The sequence below is a fragment of the Xenopus laevis genome, chromosome 3L (genome assembly GCF_017654675.1).
Source record: "Xenopus laevis strain J_2021 chromosome 3L, Xenopus_laevis_v10.1, whole genome shotgun sequence".
Classification (NCBI taxonomy): domain Eukaryota; kingdom Metazoa; phylum Chordata; class Amphibia; order Anura; family Pipidae; genus Xenopus; species Xenopus laevis.
In genome coordinates, this window is record NC_054375.1 from 55877743 (window position 1) to 55898918 (window position 21176).

A 21176-nucleotide genomic window follows, 5' to 3' on the forward strand; every position below is an offset into this window, starting at 1 on the left:
AGAGACATACGGGAAGATCCTGGGATATTTAGTCACCAGGCGACTAATCGCCTCTTCTTCAGACGACTAATCTCCCCAAAAAGCCTAGATTCTAGCTGGCGGGATGGCAAAGTCGCCTGAAGTTTCCTTGTGAGGCAACTTTGAGAAACTTCGGAAAACAAAGCGATCGAGTGCCATCCCGCTGGCTATTTAGATTTTAGCCGGTGGGAAGGCTTTTCAAGGAGATTAGTCGCCTGAAGAAGAGGAGATTTGTGCTGGGCAAATTTATCTCCCCGAATCTTAGCATGTGCCTTTACCCTAATAAGTCAAATCAATTGCACTTTCTGTATTTTTTTGCTCTTAGGGTAGGGCCAGACGGGAAGATTCGGGGAGATTTAGTCGCCCGGCGACTAATCGCCTCTTCTGCGGGGCAACAATCTCCCCGAACTGCCTTCTTCCTGCCTTCCACAATTTGTGTACCTTTTGCTACGCTCCTGGGCCCCCCTTAAGATCAAGATTTTACAGGCCCTGGGACAACAGTCCCACCTCTCCTACCTGGTTGGCGGCCTCAGATGAATGTATGATATGTATGGCAATAGCATGAAAGCATTTTTAAATCAACAAACTGCACCCTTGCCCTCACCTTTTACTCTCTTCAATGTTATAATTAGTTTTAATTAATCTCATTAGTCATACATTGTAAACTTTTTTTTTTTCATTTATCAGGGTGATGGTAATGCAGATATTCTACTTTATTGGGAAAACCAATCAATAATGGGGAAATCAAATCACTGCATTTTTAAAAAAAAAAACCTTATAAAGCATTATACACTACTTTGATTGCTTAGGCACAATTGAAGTCTACTACACAAATAGTAATGATGGAATGTGCTACATCCAAGGCTTCAACTGAATCTAAGCTATAACTCCTTTCATGCTAGGAAAAGAGTGCTGAATTTTGGACAGATGGAGTGCTGCATTTTAGACATCTCTAGAAATTATAGAAACAAGAGACACAGCCAGTCCCTGGCTAATACATTAATATCAATAAATTAGTCTAATTAGGAGGAGCTGTATTTTTTGTTAATGCTTATACTTTTATTGTGGATGCCTATGAATTGTTCTGCTGAATATGATGGCAGGTACAATATGATCCCACTGAATTACCCAGGAGTTTCAATTTACTTGAGCAGTAGTGCCTGATCAGCTGTCTGACGTCTTCCAAAATTGAACAGGGACCTATTTCCGCACATTGATTTCTGCAGAGCTCTTTCAGTTCAGCTGTGGGACTGATCTCTGAGCTTAAAGTACATTACATTTACTTTAGCTGTATATGAGAAAATTCAAATCGATACAGGCATCTTCAGAGAACATCAACATTTTCTCCCCTGTAAAGATTATGTATGATGAAGGTTAATTTCTTCAGAATACCTTCTTTTCACCTTTAAATTAAATTATGCCAACTGGACTTTTTCAGTGACAAGCATGCAGTTCCAACCCTTTATCTGGCAAGTCAAATTAAGGGGTCCGTTTACTAAAGCACAAAATATAGACAAATTTGTCGGCAAAAATGTTTTCGCCAGTTTACTAACCTGCGGTAAATATAAATTTGCGAATTTTCTTGCGCAAAAATATGTTTTCACCAGTTATCGCATTCGCTGAAAATAATGCTACGTACACATTAACGCCTGGTTTACTAAACAGCGATATGTGCAAAAGACTAAATTTACGCAAGAATATTCGCAAAATTTGACCGCCTTTTATCAAGTGGCTTAAAAGTATTTTTTCACCAGAAAATTATCAAGGGGCAGGAAATATACCATAATACTTTTTTTTTTACCCATCATTCTTTGCTGACAGGAGAGAGATCTGTAGCTATTGCTGGCAGGATGTTCTGGCTTCTGCTTCTATTTGCTGCAGCAGCAGCAGCAGTTTCAGCTCAGAGTTGTATTATTGGCAGCGGGCATCACAGCCCAAGGATTTGTCAGCCTCTACACTTTTTTGGTTTCATTGTGATTGGCTACATTAAACTGTGCATTTCTATGAAGCAAAGAGATTGACTGGTATGATTTCTTGTTCATATGATTCTATTGGCAGAAGGGTTTATATGATGCAGACATGTTTGATTGGTGATACTCTGGTAATGTTGTTGGATGGTATAATCATCAGTCAATAAAGTTTATGAGTTTTGAAGAAGTATTTCTAGCCATAAATGTCACAGTAAAAATTGCCATAATAACCGCCATAAAAATTTTTGTAGCATAAATATTCCCAAAAACTTAATTTGTCGCCAGAAAATTTGCAACTTGCTAAAATTACCGATAACGTACGCTGGTTCATTAACGTAGTTACCGCAAGTGATCGCAATGACTTCTGAGTGTATCTTAGAAAACTTAGTAAACTAAGTAAACTTAGTCGCTGCGAATATTCTGGCGGAAAAATATTCTCAGTGATAACACGCAGAAACCTAAAGTCAGATTTACCGCACTTTAGTAAACGGACCCCTTAGTGTCCATAAGTAGGTGTGTATAGGGCTTTACATCAGTTGTGTGCAGTTGTCGTCCCTGCAATTTCCCTGCAGTCAGTTGCATACAAAACCATTTTCATTATAGGTACTTGTAACAAAATGCACTCCTTGGACTTCCTTACAGTTATACTTGGCACCACACAGTCCTACTTTCTGTTCCAAATCAAGTGCTGCTGTACCTATTCATGCAGGGGAACCAGGCCCAGATTGGCCATCTGTGGGTTCTGGCAAATGCCAGGGGGGCTGCTATAAAATGCCATAGACAGTCACTATTTATTGGGCTGGTGGGGGGGCTGTTTGGGCCTCTGTGCAGTTGAAATGCCAGGGCCTATTTTGACTCCCAGTCCAGACCTGAGGGGAACCCTGTATCTACTGCCATCTGCTGACGAGTTGGCAGCTCCAGGGTTACCTTCATACTCATCATCAATAGTTGCAGCACACTTGCCCCTAAAGAATCCTGCTCAGATATCACTAGCCTGCTGAGCACCAGAAATGACACCAGATGGACTTCCACACGATTGTGAATACATACGCTGAATCAGATGCAATTGCGGTAGTTAGAGTTCAACTGCACAAAGTCAATCACTACCTTGCAACCACAACGACACTGGAATTCTATTTTAAAAATACTGCATTGTGGGGAAAAACACTATTTTAGATGTTGCTTTATAACACATCTCTCTGGGCTGCTGTCAGTTACCTAATCATAGGGAACAACACATAACCTAGGGCTACAAACTCAAGGGCCCCCCTGAGGCCGCCTGCATCAGTACCACGGATAGCAGGCCTGCATAAGCAATCCCAACGGGTTTTTTCCCAGTGTAGCAGCCATCATGTTGCCTCATATACCTTTGCCAGCACCTATCATATTGCCTCCATTTGTACCTGTGCCAACGGCAGTCAATCCCTCAGATTGCCAGTATAAGCCAAAACATCCATCATATGTTTACCCCCAATCTGCGGTACCCGTAAAAATACATATTGCCCTTAATTTGTACCTGTGCCAGCAGTGGCCAAAAATCCATCATATTGCCCCAAACATCTATGTACCTTTACCCATTTACCTGAGCCAGCAGCAGCCAATCCCTCATATTGCCCCCAATCTGTACCTGTGCCAGCATCAGCCAAAAAATCCACAATATTGCCCACAAATTTGTACCTGTGCCAGCAGGAGCCAAAAATCATCTGTTTACCTGTGCCAGCAGCTGCCAAGAGGGATGTGCGGAGTGCTTCTGCCCGCAGTACTAATCATGGGCAAGAGGGGGTTGGAACAGGTGCTTTTTAAAATTAAAAACTATTAAAGGCCAAGAAAATCAGGGTTTAAAAAAAAGAAAAAAAAATCCCCTTATACTGTAAGTGTGCCCCCTGCTCATGATTGCACCCTAGGTGGGCTCCTACTCTACCTACGCCTAGTTCCGGCCCTGGGTTCATGAGATCGAACAGAAACTCTGGACATTTCAGTAAGAAACTTGGCCTACGGCCTGAGTTGTTAAAAATTGGGATTGTCCAGCGAAATTGAATTTTAAACAGTACAAATCCAAAATAAGGGAAGGGATCAAAGAGCAGAACCAAAATTAACCAAGATAGCGTGAACAGTAGAAGGTGGTGAAGAGTTGGGGCAGGAAGACAAAAACATGTTACAGAAATGCCAGAACAATGGCTGAAAGAATGAGAAAGCAAAAGTTGCAGGAGGAAAGGAAGAGGAAATAATATAAAAGAGAACTACCCATTAACTTTGATCCCTCGAACTTTGCACCTTTGTGGCAATTTCCATCCAACCACAAAAGTAAAAAATAAAAAATGGAAAGCAACTGAAAAATGTCTTTATTTCTGGTGAATAATCTGAAAACAACTGAACTGAACAAAGTGATAGGAAGGTGAACAACCCCTTTAAAGTGGACCTGTCACCCAGACACGAAAAGCTGTATAATAAAAGTCCTTTTCTAATTAAAAATAAAAACCAAAATCTATTTTTTATTAAAGCATTCGTAGTTGTTGTAAGCTCATTTAAAAATCTCAGCTGTCAAATATTGTCTGTCCCTCCTCAATGCCTTAGGCATAGAGGCGGGGCAGACAATTACTTTCACTTTCCATTCAGCACTTCCTAGATGTCACTGCTCTCCCCACATTCCCCCGTTCTCTTCACCATTTAATTGTGTAACCAGGGCATGGGGGTGGACATCAGGTCCCCCATTCTGGTGCACAAACAAGATTCTGAAATGATGCAATGGCTCCTGCCTGCTTGTTATAATTATGAATTGCCAGACTGAAGGAAACAAGATTCAAATAATTTATATTGTGTAATTAAAGTTCATTTTGCTTGACTAATGTGATAAAATATGATGCTGAATAATTTTTTTGGGTGACGGGTCCCCTTTAAAGGATTGTTACACCTCTGGGGTGGTACAGTATGTTAATTATATAAAATGCAGCATTTCTAGCCATATTCTGTTGCTGGGCATAGTTGTAAATTACTTTGTCCGCATTAATAACAGCAGCACAAATACTGTGAAAAAATAATAATGCTGCAGCACTTCCCCCCAGCTGTTACAGTTACATATACTTTTAACAGTATAAAAATTGTGTACAATCTACTTGTTCCAGTGTGTCTCCTTACTTATTTATTCTCTCACAGAAGAAGTTTCAGTAGGTACAGTGTGTTAATTGTGGATAATTTTTTTTTTTTTTTGTGTCTGGCATAAGGTTCAAGAAAATAAACTACAGTGAAACCCCAATAGTCCCACCTATATTATGCATATTACATTTCCCTGATTTTATATTTTCCTAGACTTTACACCATTTTTCAGTCCCTTAAATATAATATGGGGTTTCTTCTGTATTAGCTAACACTTTTTAGTACATTTTTACATTAACTTTTGCCAGCGCCGATTCTAATGAAGATGCCGCCTGAGGCGGCTCCTTAAATGCCGCCCCTCCCCTCGCAGAAACACTAGTGCGGAGAGCGCAACTGCGCTCTCTCGCACTAGTAAAGCCGAATTTCCGGTTTCAAAACCGGAAATTCGGCTCTTTAAAGTGACAGGAGCGGCTTTTTGCCGCCCCTGGAAACTCATCTGGCGCTGCCGCCTGAGGCGAGCGCCTCAGCTCGCCTCATTGGCGGAGCGCACCTGACTTTTGCAGTAAGAGATATGTTTGAAACAATTTGCAAATGGCATTTATTTATTGAGCTAATAATAGTGTTTTTTAATCATTTACCTTTCTATTTTAATAGTTTTTCTCTTCATATCCTCTACCTCTATTAATCTACCAACCTGCCACTGTAAGCATTGTCTGGCTAGAGCAGGTACATTATCCTGTTTAGAAGAGGAAATAAATAATTCATGTCCTACAGGTTACAGCCACATTGAGTTGATCACTCACCCCTGCCAAGGCTCTAAGTAGCAAGTTAAGTGATAAGTTGTTCGGCATGCTCCTGATATTTTTACCTGCAGTATCAGGTGAAGACACTAAAAGCATCTGCAGTACCAAGACGCTCCAAACAAGCATTCGTATACCAGTTTAAGGAGGTCAGGGAAAATGCGAACAAGATATTTTACATGTGAAGCCATTTTGGTGTGAAGTAGGTGCTATGCAACATGATGCTATAAGAATTCAATGCGTTTTGGGTGCCATGCTTTCAGTTACAAAATACAGTACTTCTCTCAAGGTAATATGATTCAATATGTACATCTGTAGCTCCCAGCATTCACTACCAGCAACAATGTGCAGAATTAGGGCCTTCTGCTAAATTCACTGGAGCATAAATCAGGCTGTAGTTCTTCATCCCTAGTTTCGTCATTTACTCTGGATACACTGTGGGCAGATTCACCAGCGTCCGTTTCGCACCTATCACAACACTTTGCCAGGCGCAAATGCTCTCAGACTAATATGCAATATGCAATTCACTAATATGTGGAGTTTCGTCCTGGCCGCCGAACGCTGGCGACTTTTCGCTAGCGTTACTTCGGCAGTGCAAGCACTTCAAAGCAAAGTTGCGCTAGCATTCCTTTCTGCCTAGCAAAAATTCACTAGTGATCTTGCGCTCAGATCAATTTGCATAGAGCGGGCAATTAAAAGTTATATGGACGTCTTTATGTAAAATGTGGTGCAAATACTTACAAATTCCACTTTTTAAAACACATGTCCAGGGAACCTTAATAAAGACAATAGATTTATTATAATGCCCTACACATGAGCCCCTATAAAATGAATGTTCCATATGTTAGGAAATGTCTGGGAAAAAAAAGTTCCCCAAAAAAAGTTTGTTAGGACTTTTGCAGACAATTCAGCTGAAAAAAGCAAAAGACGCCAGCGTTTTTTGAACTTTGATGCATTTTCGGCTCACCGGATATGATGTAAGTGTATGTTTCGCTAGCGAATTAGCTCCTGGTAGTAAATTTGCAACTTCGCTCTTTAGTAAATCTGCCCGACATTTTGTTAGGATGTCCATTTCGCTACATTCCTAACAAATATAATTTACTGGCTTTATACCAGTACTACGATTACTGATATCACACACAAGAGCAATGGATATCCTATAAAATATATATATAAAAAGGCGCTTAGTGATGTTGTTGGTTATAATCAGTGGAGGGTGATGTAATTTGCGTCATTTTGAAACTTGTGTATTAAAAAAAATGATTTCCCTCCTTTTAAAAACATGAGGCTATTAGAATCCACTCCTAATATGCCTATAATTCCAACAAGGATTTATTATTACCTCAAATATGCATAATATACATATTAATATATTGCTGAATTTGTGTATGATAGCATGAAAACCCCAGTATAATACATATCCTTTGAGAGATGGATCAGCAACACCCAATGCCTGGTAATATTAAACTACAGGGTTTCAGGAGCACTAGAGTTAACTATGTCTGTATACAAGGGCATTTCACAGGCTGAAATCCTGGATAAAGATCAGACTTGCCTCCATTTCTAAGCCATCAAAGCAATATATGTGTAACTTCATACCTGGTATCACTATAACGCAAGTCAGTCAGAAACTGCATCACAAACCATGGAACACCTAAAAAGATTTTTATTTAAAAATGACAACTTTTTAAAAAGTAAATATACATAATTCTGCATTTGTGTAATTATATTTTGATTGAGTCAGAATGTACTGTAACATTCAAGGGGAACAAGCAGTTGATAATTAAGATCATGCTGCAAGCAACAATCAGCAGAAACATTTAGCTACTCTATCTTAAAAGCTATATCTAAGTGAAAGTGACCTCATGCAATGGTACCTGGTGTGCCAGGCTAATTTTGTGGCAGGGTGACTATTAATAAATAACAGAGGTGTAGTGTTCTGATGACTTGAAAAAGCCACTTAACCCACTGGAGACTAGACAGATTGTATAGCACTTGGGAACAGTTAATATTAGAACCCAAATAAGCACCATTAAATTAGCTCATTGTTATAAACAAGAAAATTAGTCCCGAAGGAATCTGTCCCATTTAACTTCGCAGAAAAATTTGTGAAACTGTTTTTCACATGTCATTTTGTAGCAAAATAACAAAAAATGGGTGTTTCTGTTTGTGGTACCTTGTTTCTGCTTTGGGGTGGCATCCCATGCATTTTTTGCTTAGTATACTGCTACACACATGCCCTACATTGTTAAAGGACCTCCTATCCAACGGCTTTTACAAAAGAAAAAAAGCCTCCCATGTTGCCAATTTCTTAAAAACGTCTGTGATTTCTGACATTTCATGTAATCGACTGGTAATGGTATCTACTATTACACCATGTTGCTTACAAATACAGGCACAACTAATAATATATCTGACCAGAAACAGCTAATATCTGGGTGCTTTGTAGGCCACATTAAAATTAATAAACCATATATTTATTTGTATGTCGTTATATATATTTTTTTTGTCGCACTGTATTTTTGTTGTGTCAAGCAAAACGAAACGAGCCATGGGGCGAATGTTTTACGCAGTTTCGTGAAAAATGTAGCTGCTGGTGAAACACAGAACTTCGCAGCACACGCGACGCTTCATTTTCCGAATTCGCCCGAAGTTGCCTCACAAGGAAACTTTGGGCGACTTCAGAAAACGAATCGCCGCGTGTGCTTTAGAGCAGGCGACTTTACATTATAGCAGATTGTCGCCCAGAAGAAGAGGCGATTAGTCGCCTGGCGACTAAATCTCCCCGAATAAGGCCAGACGAGGAGATTCGGGGAGGTTTTGTCGCCTGGCGACTAATCGCCACGTCTTTTGCGTGACTATCTCCCCGAACTGCCTCAGCGTTTTTTCCCCATAGGCTACAGCGCAAAATCGCCTGCGCTAATGCACATGCGGTGATGCGTTTTCAATAGTCGCCCCAAAGTTCTCTTCTCAAGCGATTTTGGGCTGTAGCCTATGGGGAAAAAACGCTGAGGCAGTTCGGGGAGATAGTCGCGCAAAAGACGCGTCGATTAGTCGCCAGGCGACAAAACCTTCCCGAATCTCCTCGTCTGGCCTTACCCTAAAAGCTTTCCCATAGGCAATAGGTGATCGGCCAGCAACAAACTTCGGGCAACTTTGGAAAAGCAAATAAGTATGCCATCCCGCCGGTGATTCGTATTCTTGCCAGCAGAGATTAGTCGCCCGCAGTAGAGAAGATTTGTCGGTAGGCAAATCATCTCCCTGTTTGCCACCACTAAGCCAATGGTCCACAAGGAGATTAATCACCATCAATAAATCTCTGCTTCTGCCAGCAACTAATCTCCTATAAAGCTTTTCCACCTGCAATAATGTGAATCGCTGGTGGTAAAACGTCATTTCCTCTTGAGTCAACTTCAAATGATTTTAGGAGACTGAGGTTTAGTCTCTTGACTTCTCTATTAAGTTGCATAGTTGCTAAAATCTAAACTGCAGCTGCCAATAGTGTGCTAAACAGCATGGGCCAATCTCAAGGACAGTGTCTGAACCATAGGCATATTTCCTAGAATTTAATTAAGATCTACTTTAAAAGGGTAGTAATATTTATCTTAAAGGAAACTACACCTAGCTGTTTGTAAAAAAAAAATATAATATAACATCTATGTTTTTGAGTAAAGGTTTTTTAGAAATTAACCATATATAAAATTGAATTTTATATTTTTATGAGGAAACTTTTCCATATGAAAGCTGTTCATGGACTTCTGCTCAATATAAACTGCAGCAGAAGATGACTCTGACAGGATCTAAATTTACCAGCACAGAACAATTTTAAAACAGTTTATTGATTTCCAATATCTTACTGCTGCAAATTATTTAAAAGCTGATATATTTATCCATGTTGCAAAGAGGAAGGTTTAGTCACTATTTGTAACATTTACTTCTATTTTGCCTTCAAATACATCATATTATAACTGGTAATATCATTAAGCACTATTTATAAAGATAGATTTCCTAATAAACAGATGTTACCTGTTATAACAGGTGCTTGGAGATGACACTTGTGTTATATGACTCATTGAAATGTGTGCATTATATGAAAAAGCTACTTCCTTATGCAAGTTATGAGGATATTAGAGGCACCTCAGAATGTCATGCTTTGTATATAAGTACTCGGCCTGGACCTCCTGTCTTTATATGGTTATATGGTCATTGAACTCCTCTGGTTCCTAATGCCTTAGCTTTTACAACAGGGGGCACATTATTAAATAGATCAGACAGATAGATAGATAGATAGATAGATAGATGGTGTATGGAAAGTGGTGTACGCTCTACAACTGATTTACAGCCTGTATGTTAATGAAAACACAAGTAAAAAGAAAAAGGCATTACACTTGACAGGTCTTATTGAGTGCCCAGCAGTAAAGAGCCCCCAAATTATCAACTGCATAAGGAGCCGATGGATTATTTGGCATATTTTCCGTACATTCAGTCGAAAGCAACATAAAATCTTAAATGCATCCTGCATATAGTAAATTGACAACAAATTTAAAAAACATTTGATTTATTTCATTTCCCACTGCTGACAGAATGGTGTCAGGAAACAGACTCTGCCGAGGACAGTAATACAATAAACAGTATGAGCTCCACATTCTGCAGCCTCTCAAAGAGATAGTTTATAACTTTAATTATGAAACATAGAGGGGAACTCCAGACATTGCTTGTTTAAATGCATATTATTGATTTACAGATCATGTGGGAAAAGACAGAAGAACTGAATAACACTGATATAAAAGCATTAAAACTAAAAAGGTTAGAGTTCTGTATATTCAGACTGTGCTAAAATGGGTTGATTTAAATGTGCAATAATTGTTTTTTTTTTAACTGCAACACCCAAAACCCTCAAGGAGGTTGGCCACTGTGGTTGCTGCTGTATTAACCACTTTAATCTTAACTCTTTAAGATTACAAATACACAAACTATAGTTAGGTATTAAGCGGTTTATGGTCTGGGGTTAATTCAATACTCTGAATCCATATCATACCTAGCAGGCCCGGACTGAGAATTAAAAAAGGCCCTGGCATTTCAGGTACACAGAGGCCCAATCAGCCCACAAAGAGGCCCAAACAGCTCCCACCAGCCCACTAAATACTGACTTTTTATGGGACCTTATAGCAGCCCCTCTGGCATTTGCCAGAACCCACAGATTGCCAGTCCGGGCCTGATACCTAGATATGGATACCTAGATTACTATATTAAACTATATTAAAATAAAACTACAATAACCTGCATTTCCTTAACACAGAGGGGCATCATCAGTCATCTTAGTAACTGTAGAGTGGGCACTGGGCATTGGCAGTGATTCCAGGCTTGAGAGGGTTACTAGAAGGCATTTCTTCACATATTTTATGACTTTTTTTTTCACAGAGCATATTGTGCAATTTTTGGGTAACTTGTGATTGGCTTTTGGATAGTGTTAGTCCGGTTTTGTGACTGACTTTGAAAATTATACCTGGCGACCAGGGGTGTAACTACAGAGGAAGCAGACCATGCGGCTGCAGGTGGCCGAGGAGGTATAGGGGACTGGGGACCCCATGAGGGAAATTTCAACATATATTGGTAAAACAGAACAACCTCTGGATATGTTGGGGGCCCTAAAACTAATTTGCTGTGGTGCCCAGTAACGCTAGTTACACCAACACCACCGCTAACAACCCTGGAAGAGGTGAAGCAAGGCGAACTCAGCTGCAGGGGTATAACTACAGAAAGAAGCAGACCCTGAGGCTGCAGGGGGGGCCCAGGAGGTATAGGGAATAACATGAAGGGTTGCCACCTGGCCGGTATTTTACCAGCCTTGCCGGTAAAAATGATGGTTGAATGTCTAACATAATAGCCAGAACACTAATGCTTTTCAGCTCTATAACTCTGAGCTAGTCAGCGACTTGAAGGGGGGGCCACGTGGGACATATCTGTTCAGTGAGTTTGTAATTGATCCTCAGCATTCAGCTCAGATTCAAAAGCAACAGTTATGACCCATGTGGCCCCCCCTCAAGTCACTGATTGGTTACTGCCTGGTTACCAGGGTAAGTCAGGCAGGGCCGCCATTAGACATCACGGGACCCCATACAACAAAATATTCAGAGGCCTATAGAGTATTAAAATAATACATTGGTGGTCAGCGGTTTATTAAAATTAAAAACAAACACATTGGAGTTCAGTACAACTGAACTCGTGGCTTCAGGACTTGAATTTTTGTTCTTTTCTTGGGTTCGGGACTATTCGCGGCTTTAGGACTTCAACTTCAGCTCCTTTCAAGGCTTTGGGTCTTTTTGCGGGTTCATGACTTCAGCTCTTCGGTTCTTTTCATGGTTTCGCGACTACGGCTCTTCGGGTCTTTTTGCGGCTATCGGCTCTTTGGGACTTTGGCGGGCTCCCCACAGATTCAGCGATGTCAAGGTGGGCCTGGCTATTTCGAAAAGTGCAGCACAGCTGGGCCCCCCTTCAGGCCCAAGCCCCATACAACAGTACCCCCTGTGCCCCCCTGATGGCAGCCCTGAAGTCAGGTACCAGTCAGTGGAAAGCAAGAGAGCTGAAAAGCAGGAAGTAGTGTTCTGGCTATTATGTTACACATCCAGTCACTCCAACCTTTATACATTACATTTTTGCCTAACTAACTACATTAGAAACATTATCTATTTTGCACAGCCTATCTATTTACCCAGTTTTTATTTTTACACTGAACAATTCCTTTAAAGGAAAGTCAACGTCCCCCAAACCTTGTGTAATACGTGCTAATACTCGCTAGCACCTGCCCACAGTGTGAGTTGAACGCCACGCCCCCTTATCCAAGTCCCGCCCTTTGTGTGCGCATCAGCAGCAGTGAAGTGCGCTTTAGCTGGGCACCGGCTCTGCACTAGGGATGTGACAGGAGAGTTCTCATTGCCTGAAAGCGATGCCTACTTAAGGGACGTTAAAGGAAAAAAAGTATCGTCTAAACTTGGTTGTGCGATAATTTGCTGTGACTTTAGGTCGGTGGCTGTAGATTGGTGGGCTCTGAGTGCGGGACAGGTAATCGTGGAAGAGCTATAGGAATTCTGCCCCAGACCTCGGAAGGTGCCCGGACAACATGCACGAGTCATGCACTGCCCACACAAGGGAAAGCTAAGCCCTAAGCCGCGCAGCCCCAGGTACGAGATCGGAGGGACAGCGCTGGAACTGAGGCGCTACAAGTCCATAGACAGCAAGAAGGCAAATGTCAGGGGGCTCAGCTCCCCGCGCCTGCAATCGCCCCTCTCTGTGCCTGCCAGCCCGGCTTCTCGCACCTGCAGCAGCGCCAGAGGCTCTCCCCTCACTGGCTACGGTAAGTGGCACTTCATTGCTCTCCCTGAGACCCGTTTACATGGCAGAGCTGTGTGTGTGTCTGTCTGTGTGTGTGTATGTGTCTGTGTGTGTGTGTGTGTCTGTGTGTGTATGTCTGTGTGTGTGTGTGTCTGTGTGTGTGTGTGTGTGTGTCTGTGTGTGTATGTCTGTGTGTGTCTGTGTGTGTGTCTGTGTGTGTGTGTCTGTGTGTGTGTGTGTGTCTCTGTGTGTATGTCTGTGCCGTGGTGCTGTTTATCACTGTGTCCAAACCAGGGCAAAGGCAGAAAAGCGCATGTATTCATATTGTATTGGCAAGTCTTTATCAGTGTATTATATTCTGTATATTACATTCTTCTACAGTATCATGTCACGGTTATACGTCTGTCTGTCTTTGAATTATCATCATCTCTCTTTCTTTATTCTATATTCTTATATCTATACATGTAACCCATAGAAAGGGGGCGCAGCTGTAAAACCGTGTGTGTATAGTAGGAGAAACATACAGTAGGTGAGCAGTGGACATAGTAAGGCAAAGCCATGTACTATGTGATATTGTGCATAGCGAGACAAGGGATGCTTGGTGGACACTGAGCACAGTAAAGCCAAAAGGGTACAAGATAACTTTTGTAGGAGATGCTGAGAGCTTTAGTTCAATCAGTGCTGGAGAGCTGCAGGTTACATTATACATAATCAGTGTTGGACTGGGACACCAGGGGCCCACCTCAAAACCTTAGACCAGGGGCCAACCAAAGAACCATAGACCAGGGGCCCACTCTCACTACTATTATTATTCTTCTCCTCGCTCAGCCTCTCTTCTCCTACTATTTATTCTTTACCTACTATAATCTATTATTTCATTTGCTTAGCCTCTTTGTTCTCAAAGAAACAGGGAATGACCATGAAATAGGCCAAATCTTCAGTAGCACAAGGGCCCCCTGACACCTAGGCGCACCAGGAGTTTTCCTTGTATCCCGGTGGGCCAGTCCGACACTGTACATAATGGGACCCACACGTGTGTTTAACTATATCAGAATGTATATAACTAATTACTTATTTTGCCTAATAAAAGGAAACACAATGCTAAGAAATTTCCTAGTATGTTAATGAGAAGATTTCATTGGTTTTAAAGTTATTTCTAAATGTAATTGCTATTGAATACTCTTATGGGGTTATATGCAGTTATATATCAAGCTCCGAATTCAAGTATTTCTAAGTTAGAAATCCGAGCAACTCTAATTGGCCAAATGGACCTTATTTATGCCCGAAAAAATAGGGTCGGGCAAACTTCGGAGCTTTCCCCGAAAATTCTGAATTGTTCGTGGTTTCTGAGCAAAAACTCAGAAATCTGGAGTTTTTTGGAGCAGGAACCACAAACTCATCGGATATCGGTACGGACATCAGCGCAGACACTGGGACCTTCCCCTTTGACTTATACAGGACCTCGAGAGCCGGGTTTCGGATTCGGAGTTTTTAGACCATCAGAAATCACGAAAAATTCTTAGTTTTTTTTCCTCCAAAAACCACAAATTATTCGAGGTTTGGATATTCGGACCTTGATAAATAACCCCCTAAATCCTCTTGGATTTGAATTTTGAAAAATTTAGCAGCTCTCCTCCGGCCAAGACAGGTCTGTTTAGCAGTCGCCTTCTGATATGTTTTCCTCAAAAGTCAGATCCAGCAAGGCAGACGAGGGCAGGCACTGCTTTTAATTACAGTTATATTTATATTAGTAGGGATGCACCGAATCCACTATTTTGGATTCGGCCGAACCCCCGAATCCTTTGCGAAAGATTCGGCCGAATACCGAATCCGAACTATATGCACATTAGGGGTGGGAAGGGGAAAACATTTTTACTTCCTTGTTTTCTGACAAAAAGTCATGTAATTTCTCTCCCGCCCCTAATTTGCATATGCAAATTAGGATTCGGCTCGGCCTGGCAGAAGGATTCAGCCGAATCCGAATCCTGCTGAAAAAGGCCGAATCCCGAACCGAATCCTGGATTCGGTGCATCCCTAATAAATAGCCTGAATATATATTGGAAGGCTGCTTAATTACAATGTACTTCATTAGATAAAATATTTTTGTTTGGTTTACGCCCCCTTGCCTTTGATACAAACTTTATTTAAACCACTAAACACAAACTCCTTAAATTAAAAGGTGATGGCAATATCATTTGAACTTACATTGTAAAGGTGGCTGATATTCCACACCTGGTATCCCACCAGTCAGCACACTGGCCTACTGGATATAAACCACATAACTGGCCATATGTGTGAATGGTCACGTTTTTTCAGTTTGTACTCACGACTTGTTATGTTCTTAAAGAGGAACTATCTTGAAAATTCAAATTTAATATAAGCTTCATCATACTGAAGTAAGAAACTTTCTAAATACAATCAACTAAAAAATTCTGTACTGTTTCTGAAATAATCACGTTCATCTTCACTATTTCTCTCTCAGCGTCTGTTTTTCTTCATTCTCTCTTCATGCAGGATTTGGGTCAGATAATCATTGGCAGTTAGATCCAATATATCTTACAGGGGGCTCCTTTTGCATAGAAGATGTATTAGAGCTCACTCTATTAAAATCACCAGAAATCCGGTCTCTCTACATGAAGAATTTGTGCAAAAGGCAGTTATTTTGTTAGGTTTTGTTTGTACTGGAATCAGTTATCTGATTAAGCTCTAATACATCTGCTAGGAAAGGAGCCCCCTATAAGATATATTGGATCTATATTGGATATATTGGATCTTAAGGTGGCCATACATGGAGAGATCCGCTCATTTGGCGATGTCGCAAATAGATACTTTAATTTCAACACCAATATTCCATATACATTGTCACTTGTGTTAGGGCAAGGCCAGACGTGGCCTTTTTGCAGCGTTTTTACGTTTTTAACGCATAAACTGCACTACCACTGAAACTAATGGAAAACACACTATGGCAATTCACACAGGGCACTTGCAAGCTGAAATCCGCCACTGGACGCCAGTATTGGTGTTTTTTAGCAGAAACGCCAATACGAAACTACTCAAGAAACGACCAAATCAATAGACCCTATGAGATCTGCACGTTTGAAACCAGTATTTTAAATATGGTGTCCAAATTGTCAATGAGAGCAATGAAAACAATGAGAAGTGCATGTTGGGAAAAGAATCCTACGTGCTGAAAAACGCATGAAAAAAAATGATGTTGACAGTGGCATGTGATTTCAGTGACGTATTTACGCCTGGCTGTTCTTTTTTAAAAACGCAACGTAAAAACGCCGCAAAAACCCCACGTCTGTCCTTGCCCTAAGGGTAAGAAAAGACACTCACACTTCCTGCATCTATGCAAGTTATCACTCAGTAAAAAAGTGATTACCAGTTTGGTTTTCATCTTCTCAGGTTGCCATGCTTCTGCCCCCAGAACTGGCCTCTGTAATGTATAAGGATTCTCTATTCATTATACAAACAACAGCACAACACATTTCTTCACATATCACCTTTATCCCACCATTCCAGCCAGCTCCTGAACTAAAACAGTGCAGTAGATTCATAGCCACTTAACCCACGAGACAGTCAGGCAAGACATCTGTGTAAAATTTCAACTAACCTCAGCATGGAGGCGCAGTGGTTAAAATTCTTGGCATGCAACACAGGGGCCCTAGGTTCAACTGCAGCCAGAGCCATAGCTAAAATAAGTTTGTAAGTTTTCCCCATGCTTGTGTGGATTCCCTCCAGGTCGTTCGGTTCCCCCACTGCACATACTGTATTTACAGAAATGCTAATTGTAACATTGGGAGTTTTTAAAGGGGGATCTAATCCCCAAAAATGAATGTATGTAAAGTTACTCTGGGGGCTTCTCTGAGCACTTTTATCATTTATATTCATTTCTTTTTTTTACCAGCTTCTGAAATCTTTGCATATTTAGACTGCTTATAGAAGGGTTGGTCACCTTTAAATTAACTTTTAGTATGTGAAAAAGTGCAGGGAGTGAAATTCTGAGACAATTTGCAATTGATTTTAATTTCTTTTATTTGTGGTTTTTGAGTTATTTAGCTTTTTATTCAGCAGCTTTCCAGTTTGCAAGTTCAGCAATCTAGTTGCCAGGGTCCAAATTACCCTTGCAACCATGCATTGAATTGAATAATGGAATAAGAATAGGAGAGGGCCTGAACAGAAAGACAAGTAATAAAAAGTAGCAATAACTATACATTTGTAGCCTTACAGAGCATTTGTTTTTTTAAGATGGGGTCAGTAATCAACATTTGAAAGCTGAAAAGAGTCAGAAGAAGAAGGAAAATAATTAATACATAACTATTAAAAAAGGAAAAAATTAAGGCCAATTGAAAATTTCTTGGAATTAACCATTCTATAACAAACTAACAGTGAACTTAAAAGTGAGCAACCCCATTTATTCTATCAGGGCTAAACATGCTTACTGCAACACAAGGAAAACAAATACGAAATGCAGGAAATCCATATAATTCATCTGCTAAAAGCTTTATTTAGCCATAATATATTTTTTTCTGATACAAGACTGGTCTACAAAAGTGAAGTGAGGTGCAAAGTGCCATAATATTTGGTTCCCTGCATTTGTGCCCACCACTACCCGGGTTCCAGGAGCACAAAATGAGTTCCTGTTATGTATGGGGCAGAATGTGGACAAGCCATTCACAAGATAGAGTTGTTTGCTCTGCATCTTGTTCCAAATGCTCTAACAAGGGCAAAGGCAGAGGGCAAAGGGCACAAAGCAATATTGCACTGTATCATGCTGTGTCACTTTCTGTTTACATTTCCAGGTTACTTTTTGGTCTATGCCATGCTGCATGTTTATTTGCAACAGCAGTGCAGTAACATCACAAAGGACAGGCAGAGAGAACATTATACACATTATACTTGGTGCTAGATAACCCTGAAAGTTGTGTGATGCTCGGTTGATTAAATAAGCCCTCTACGTTGAGGGCACAGGTTGAATTACGTAACCCTAGGATGAATTACACTAAACATAGCATGATGATCAGTTGCAGACCCAGAGTCTTGCTTTTGTGTAATGTCTTCATTACATCATTTGTAAAACTGTTAGGTCCACACAGTCTTGAGCGAAGCTGACTTTGTGGGAAGTATTTCTGTAATAGTCTCAGAAGACTGGGTTGTGTGGATACAGTTACTGTAACTGGATCTTTCGAGACACCTTTATTTTCATTCTTTAGAGAGAGCCAAGTTCCTAATGGAGATGAAGCTGCACTTAAGCTTTCTGTGGTTTTTTTTTGATTGTTAGTTATGTTTATGGTTCTGTCCTTAAGATGAAAATTTGTACTGTTTGTTGAAAGCCAAGAAGTAAATGATAGTACTGACTTAAAGGGAATTTGTCTAGGCTAGAAATGTGTGAAATAATAGGACAAGGAGCAGTCTAAATCTATTAAGCTATTATTTTATATTACTCTTGACCAGTCATAACCTACTGAAGTCCATTTGTATGCCTGAGAGGGGTGGAAAACTTACCTTTACAAATATTTAACTAAAATACTTTTTTTTTGCACGTTACAACTTGCCTGATTCTCGCACCCCCAGGCAAACATACTGTATATGCACTCCTACAATGAAGTGCAAAGAATTGCTCCTGACTGTGTTTGCATCAATGACTGTATTCAGGGCTGCTGCATATAGAGGGGCAGGAGGTGGGCAGTGAATGGGCTTCCACTGGAACACCCTTAGCATGCCCATCACAGCTCTTGTGTACTTGCTTCTGTTGTAAATGAGCCCATAAAGGAGAACTAAACCCTAAAAATGAATAGGGCTAAAATTCATTGTTTTATATACTGAACTTATTGCACCAGCCTAAAGTTTCAGCTTGTCAATACTAGCAATGATTCAGGACTTCAAACTTGTCACAGGGGGGGAAAGTGTCTGTGACACTCACATGCTCAGTGGGCTCTGAGCAGCTGTTGAGAAGCTAAGATTAGTGGTTGTCGCAAATTATCAAGCAGAAAATGAGGTTGGCCTGTCATATAAGCTGATGCTACAGGGCTGATTATTAAATTCTGATGCCAGTTGCACTGGTTTCTGTGCTGCCATGTAGTAATTATCTATATTAATTACTAATCAGCCTTATACTGTAACATTTATATTCTATGTGTACTGTATATTTTGAGCCTAAACTCAGTAAACTGACAGCAGCATGGAGCATGTTCAGTGAACCAGCAGAAAAGAAGATGGGGAGCTACTGGGGCATCTTTGGAGACACAGATCTTCCCTGCTAAAGGGCTTTGGTTGTCTGTGGCTGGCACAGAAGCCCAAAACACAAGGTAATGTACAACATTTCTAGCCTACTTTTTTAGTTTAACTTTCCTTGTCCTTTAAGTCTTCTCCAGTCTGAACCATGGCACTTTTTTCTATACTATTTTACTGTATATTTTTTACACCAGAGAGTTATAGTAATATTAGTGGAACTGAGGGTTGTGTCAGGAAGGGATTGAAGATTTTCCAAGAACATAAACATTCCAAAACATAAATATATGTTGAAGATGAAAGATGGTTATTTGCCTCTGACTTGCTGGAGGAAGAGTCTCATGTTTTTTTTAATCCAAGATCTATACATTATTTAGCCGAGGGAAGGCCTTGCAAGAAGTAGACAGAATGGTTAAAGAGACCCAAAATGCAGATATCATTAATATTGCATGGCTGTTATCACAGAAGTGCATAGAATATCTGTGAGAGTTGAATGCATGAGGAAGCTTCAGGCATCTGAATCAAGCTCAACAAACTCACAATTATTTTATTCTGAAGGAATAAGAACTGATATGTAAAAATACATGTTTTATTTCTGCCTGGACAGCTATAGGCACTTTACTCACTTAAATGTATATATTAAAACTTGATTTAAAGGAAGACTAAAGCTCAGGAAAGAATTAAGCTAGAAGTAAGCCTCCTTAATGTTTTGGGCTTCTGTAGGAGCCCAGGGCTGCAACAGCCCTTTATGGCAATGATATGGGGAAATTTTCCTGTGATCATCGCAACTATTGTAATTTAATTGTGATAATTACAAGGTTAGAGAGCGACAAGGCATTTTGGGCGAGATTTTTCGCCCACAGTAGTGAATTTTTCATGCGGGCAACAAATCTCCCTGTGTATCATTGCCTTTAGAAGTGAAGTATATTTATTTATATATATATATATATATATATATATATATATATATATATATATATATATATATATATATATATATATATAGACAACACAGAAGCAGCACAGTTTGCTGCAGAAATGATTACTAGTCATCAGCCTCTGTTAAAGACAATCTCATTATCTACTCTGTTGTGATGATTTCCAGTGACTCCTAAGATTCTCAACAATGGGGTGTAGTTCACATAAGTCGGTGTAAAAAAAAAATGTCGAAACAACTCCAGGAAGATCATCTCCAGTCCATTCCACAAGCAAATCAAGCGGTGAGAGTTCTCCCAAGTATCTATCAAAGCTAAAGCTATTCTGGTGTCAGAAATAAGATACGCTTTATTTATTTTTATAGTCAAAAATAGAAAACTGGTGTGTTGTTGGGCACACTAATACCAATAACACATCACTATTTTAAACAAGTTTGAAGTGCATTTATTATTTACCTTTATTTGACAATGCTCGAAATAGCATCATAAAAAATAAAAAAAGTGCAAATTTAATGACAATATTAGCAAGTTTAAAATACTTTATTACAGAGTGGGGTTCCTCTTTAATTAAAATGCGAAAGGGACACATTAAATGAACTTCAAACCTGTTTAATAGTGATATGTTTTTGGTATTAGCATGGCCAACAATGCATCACTTTTTTATTTTTGACTATATTGATTTATTGGTTGTGGAGCACCCCACATTTTGCAAATTAATGGGGACCTGGGATTGTACCTGTGCCAATTGTATAAAATACTAGTCTGTGCTTTATATATTTTTGTTTGCAAAAAAT

At 40.1% G+C, this 21176-nt stretch overlaps 1 protein-coding gene across 2 annotated transcripts in view; it reads left to right on the forward strand.

The window, feature by feature from the left end:
- Positions 1–12776: 12776 nt before the first annotated feature.
- The window catches only part of LOC108711011 (anoctamin-4), an 89193-nt gene continuing 80793 nt past the window's right edge, over positions 12777–21176 (forward strand). Inside the window, exon 1 of one of the 2 annotated variants that reach the window (XM_018252312.2) lies at positions 12777–13235. In XM_018252312.2, coding sequence (XP_018107801.1) covers positions 13013–13235 — 223 coding nt within the window. In that variant the 5' untranslated portion in view covers positions 12777–13012. The remainder of the gene's footprint in view (positions 13236–21176) is intronic. The other variant, XM_041586259.1, reaches the window with a different exon arrangement.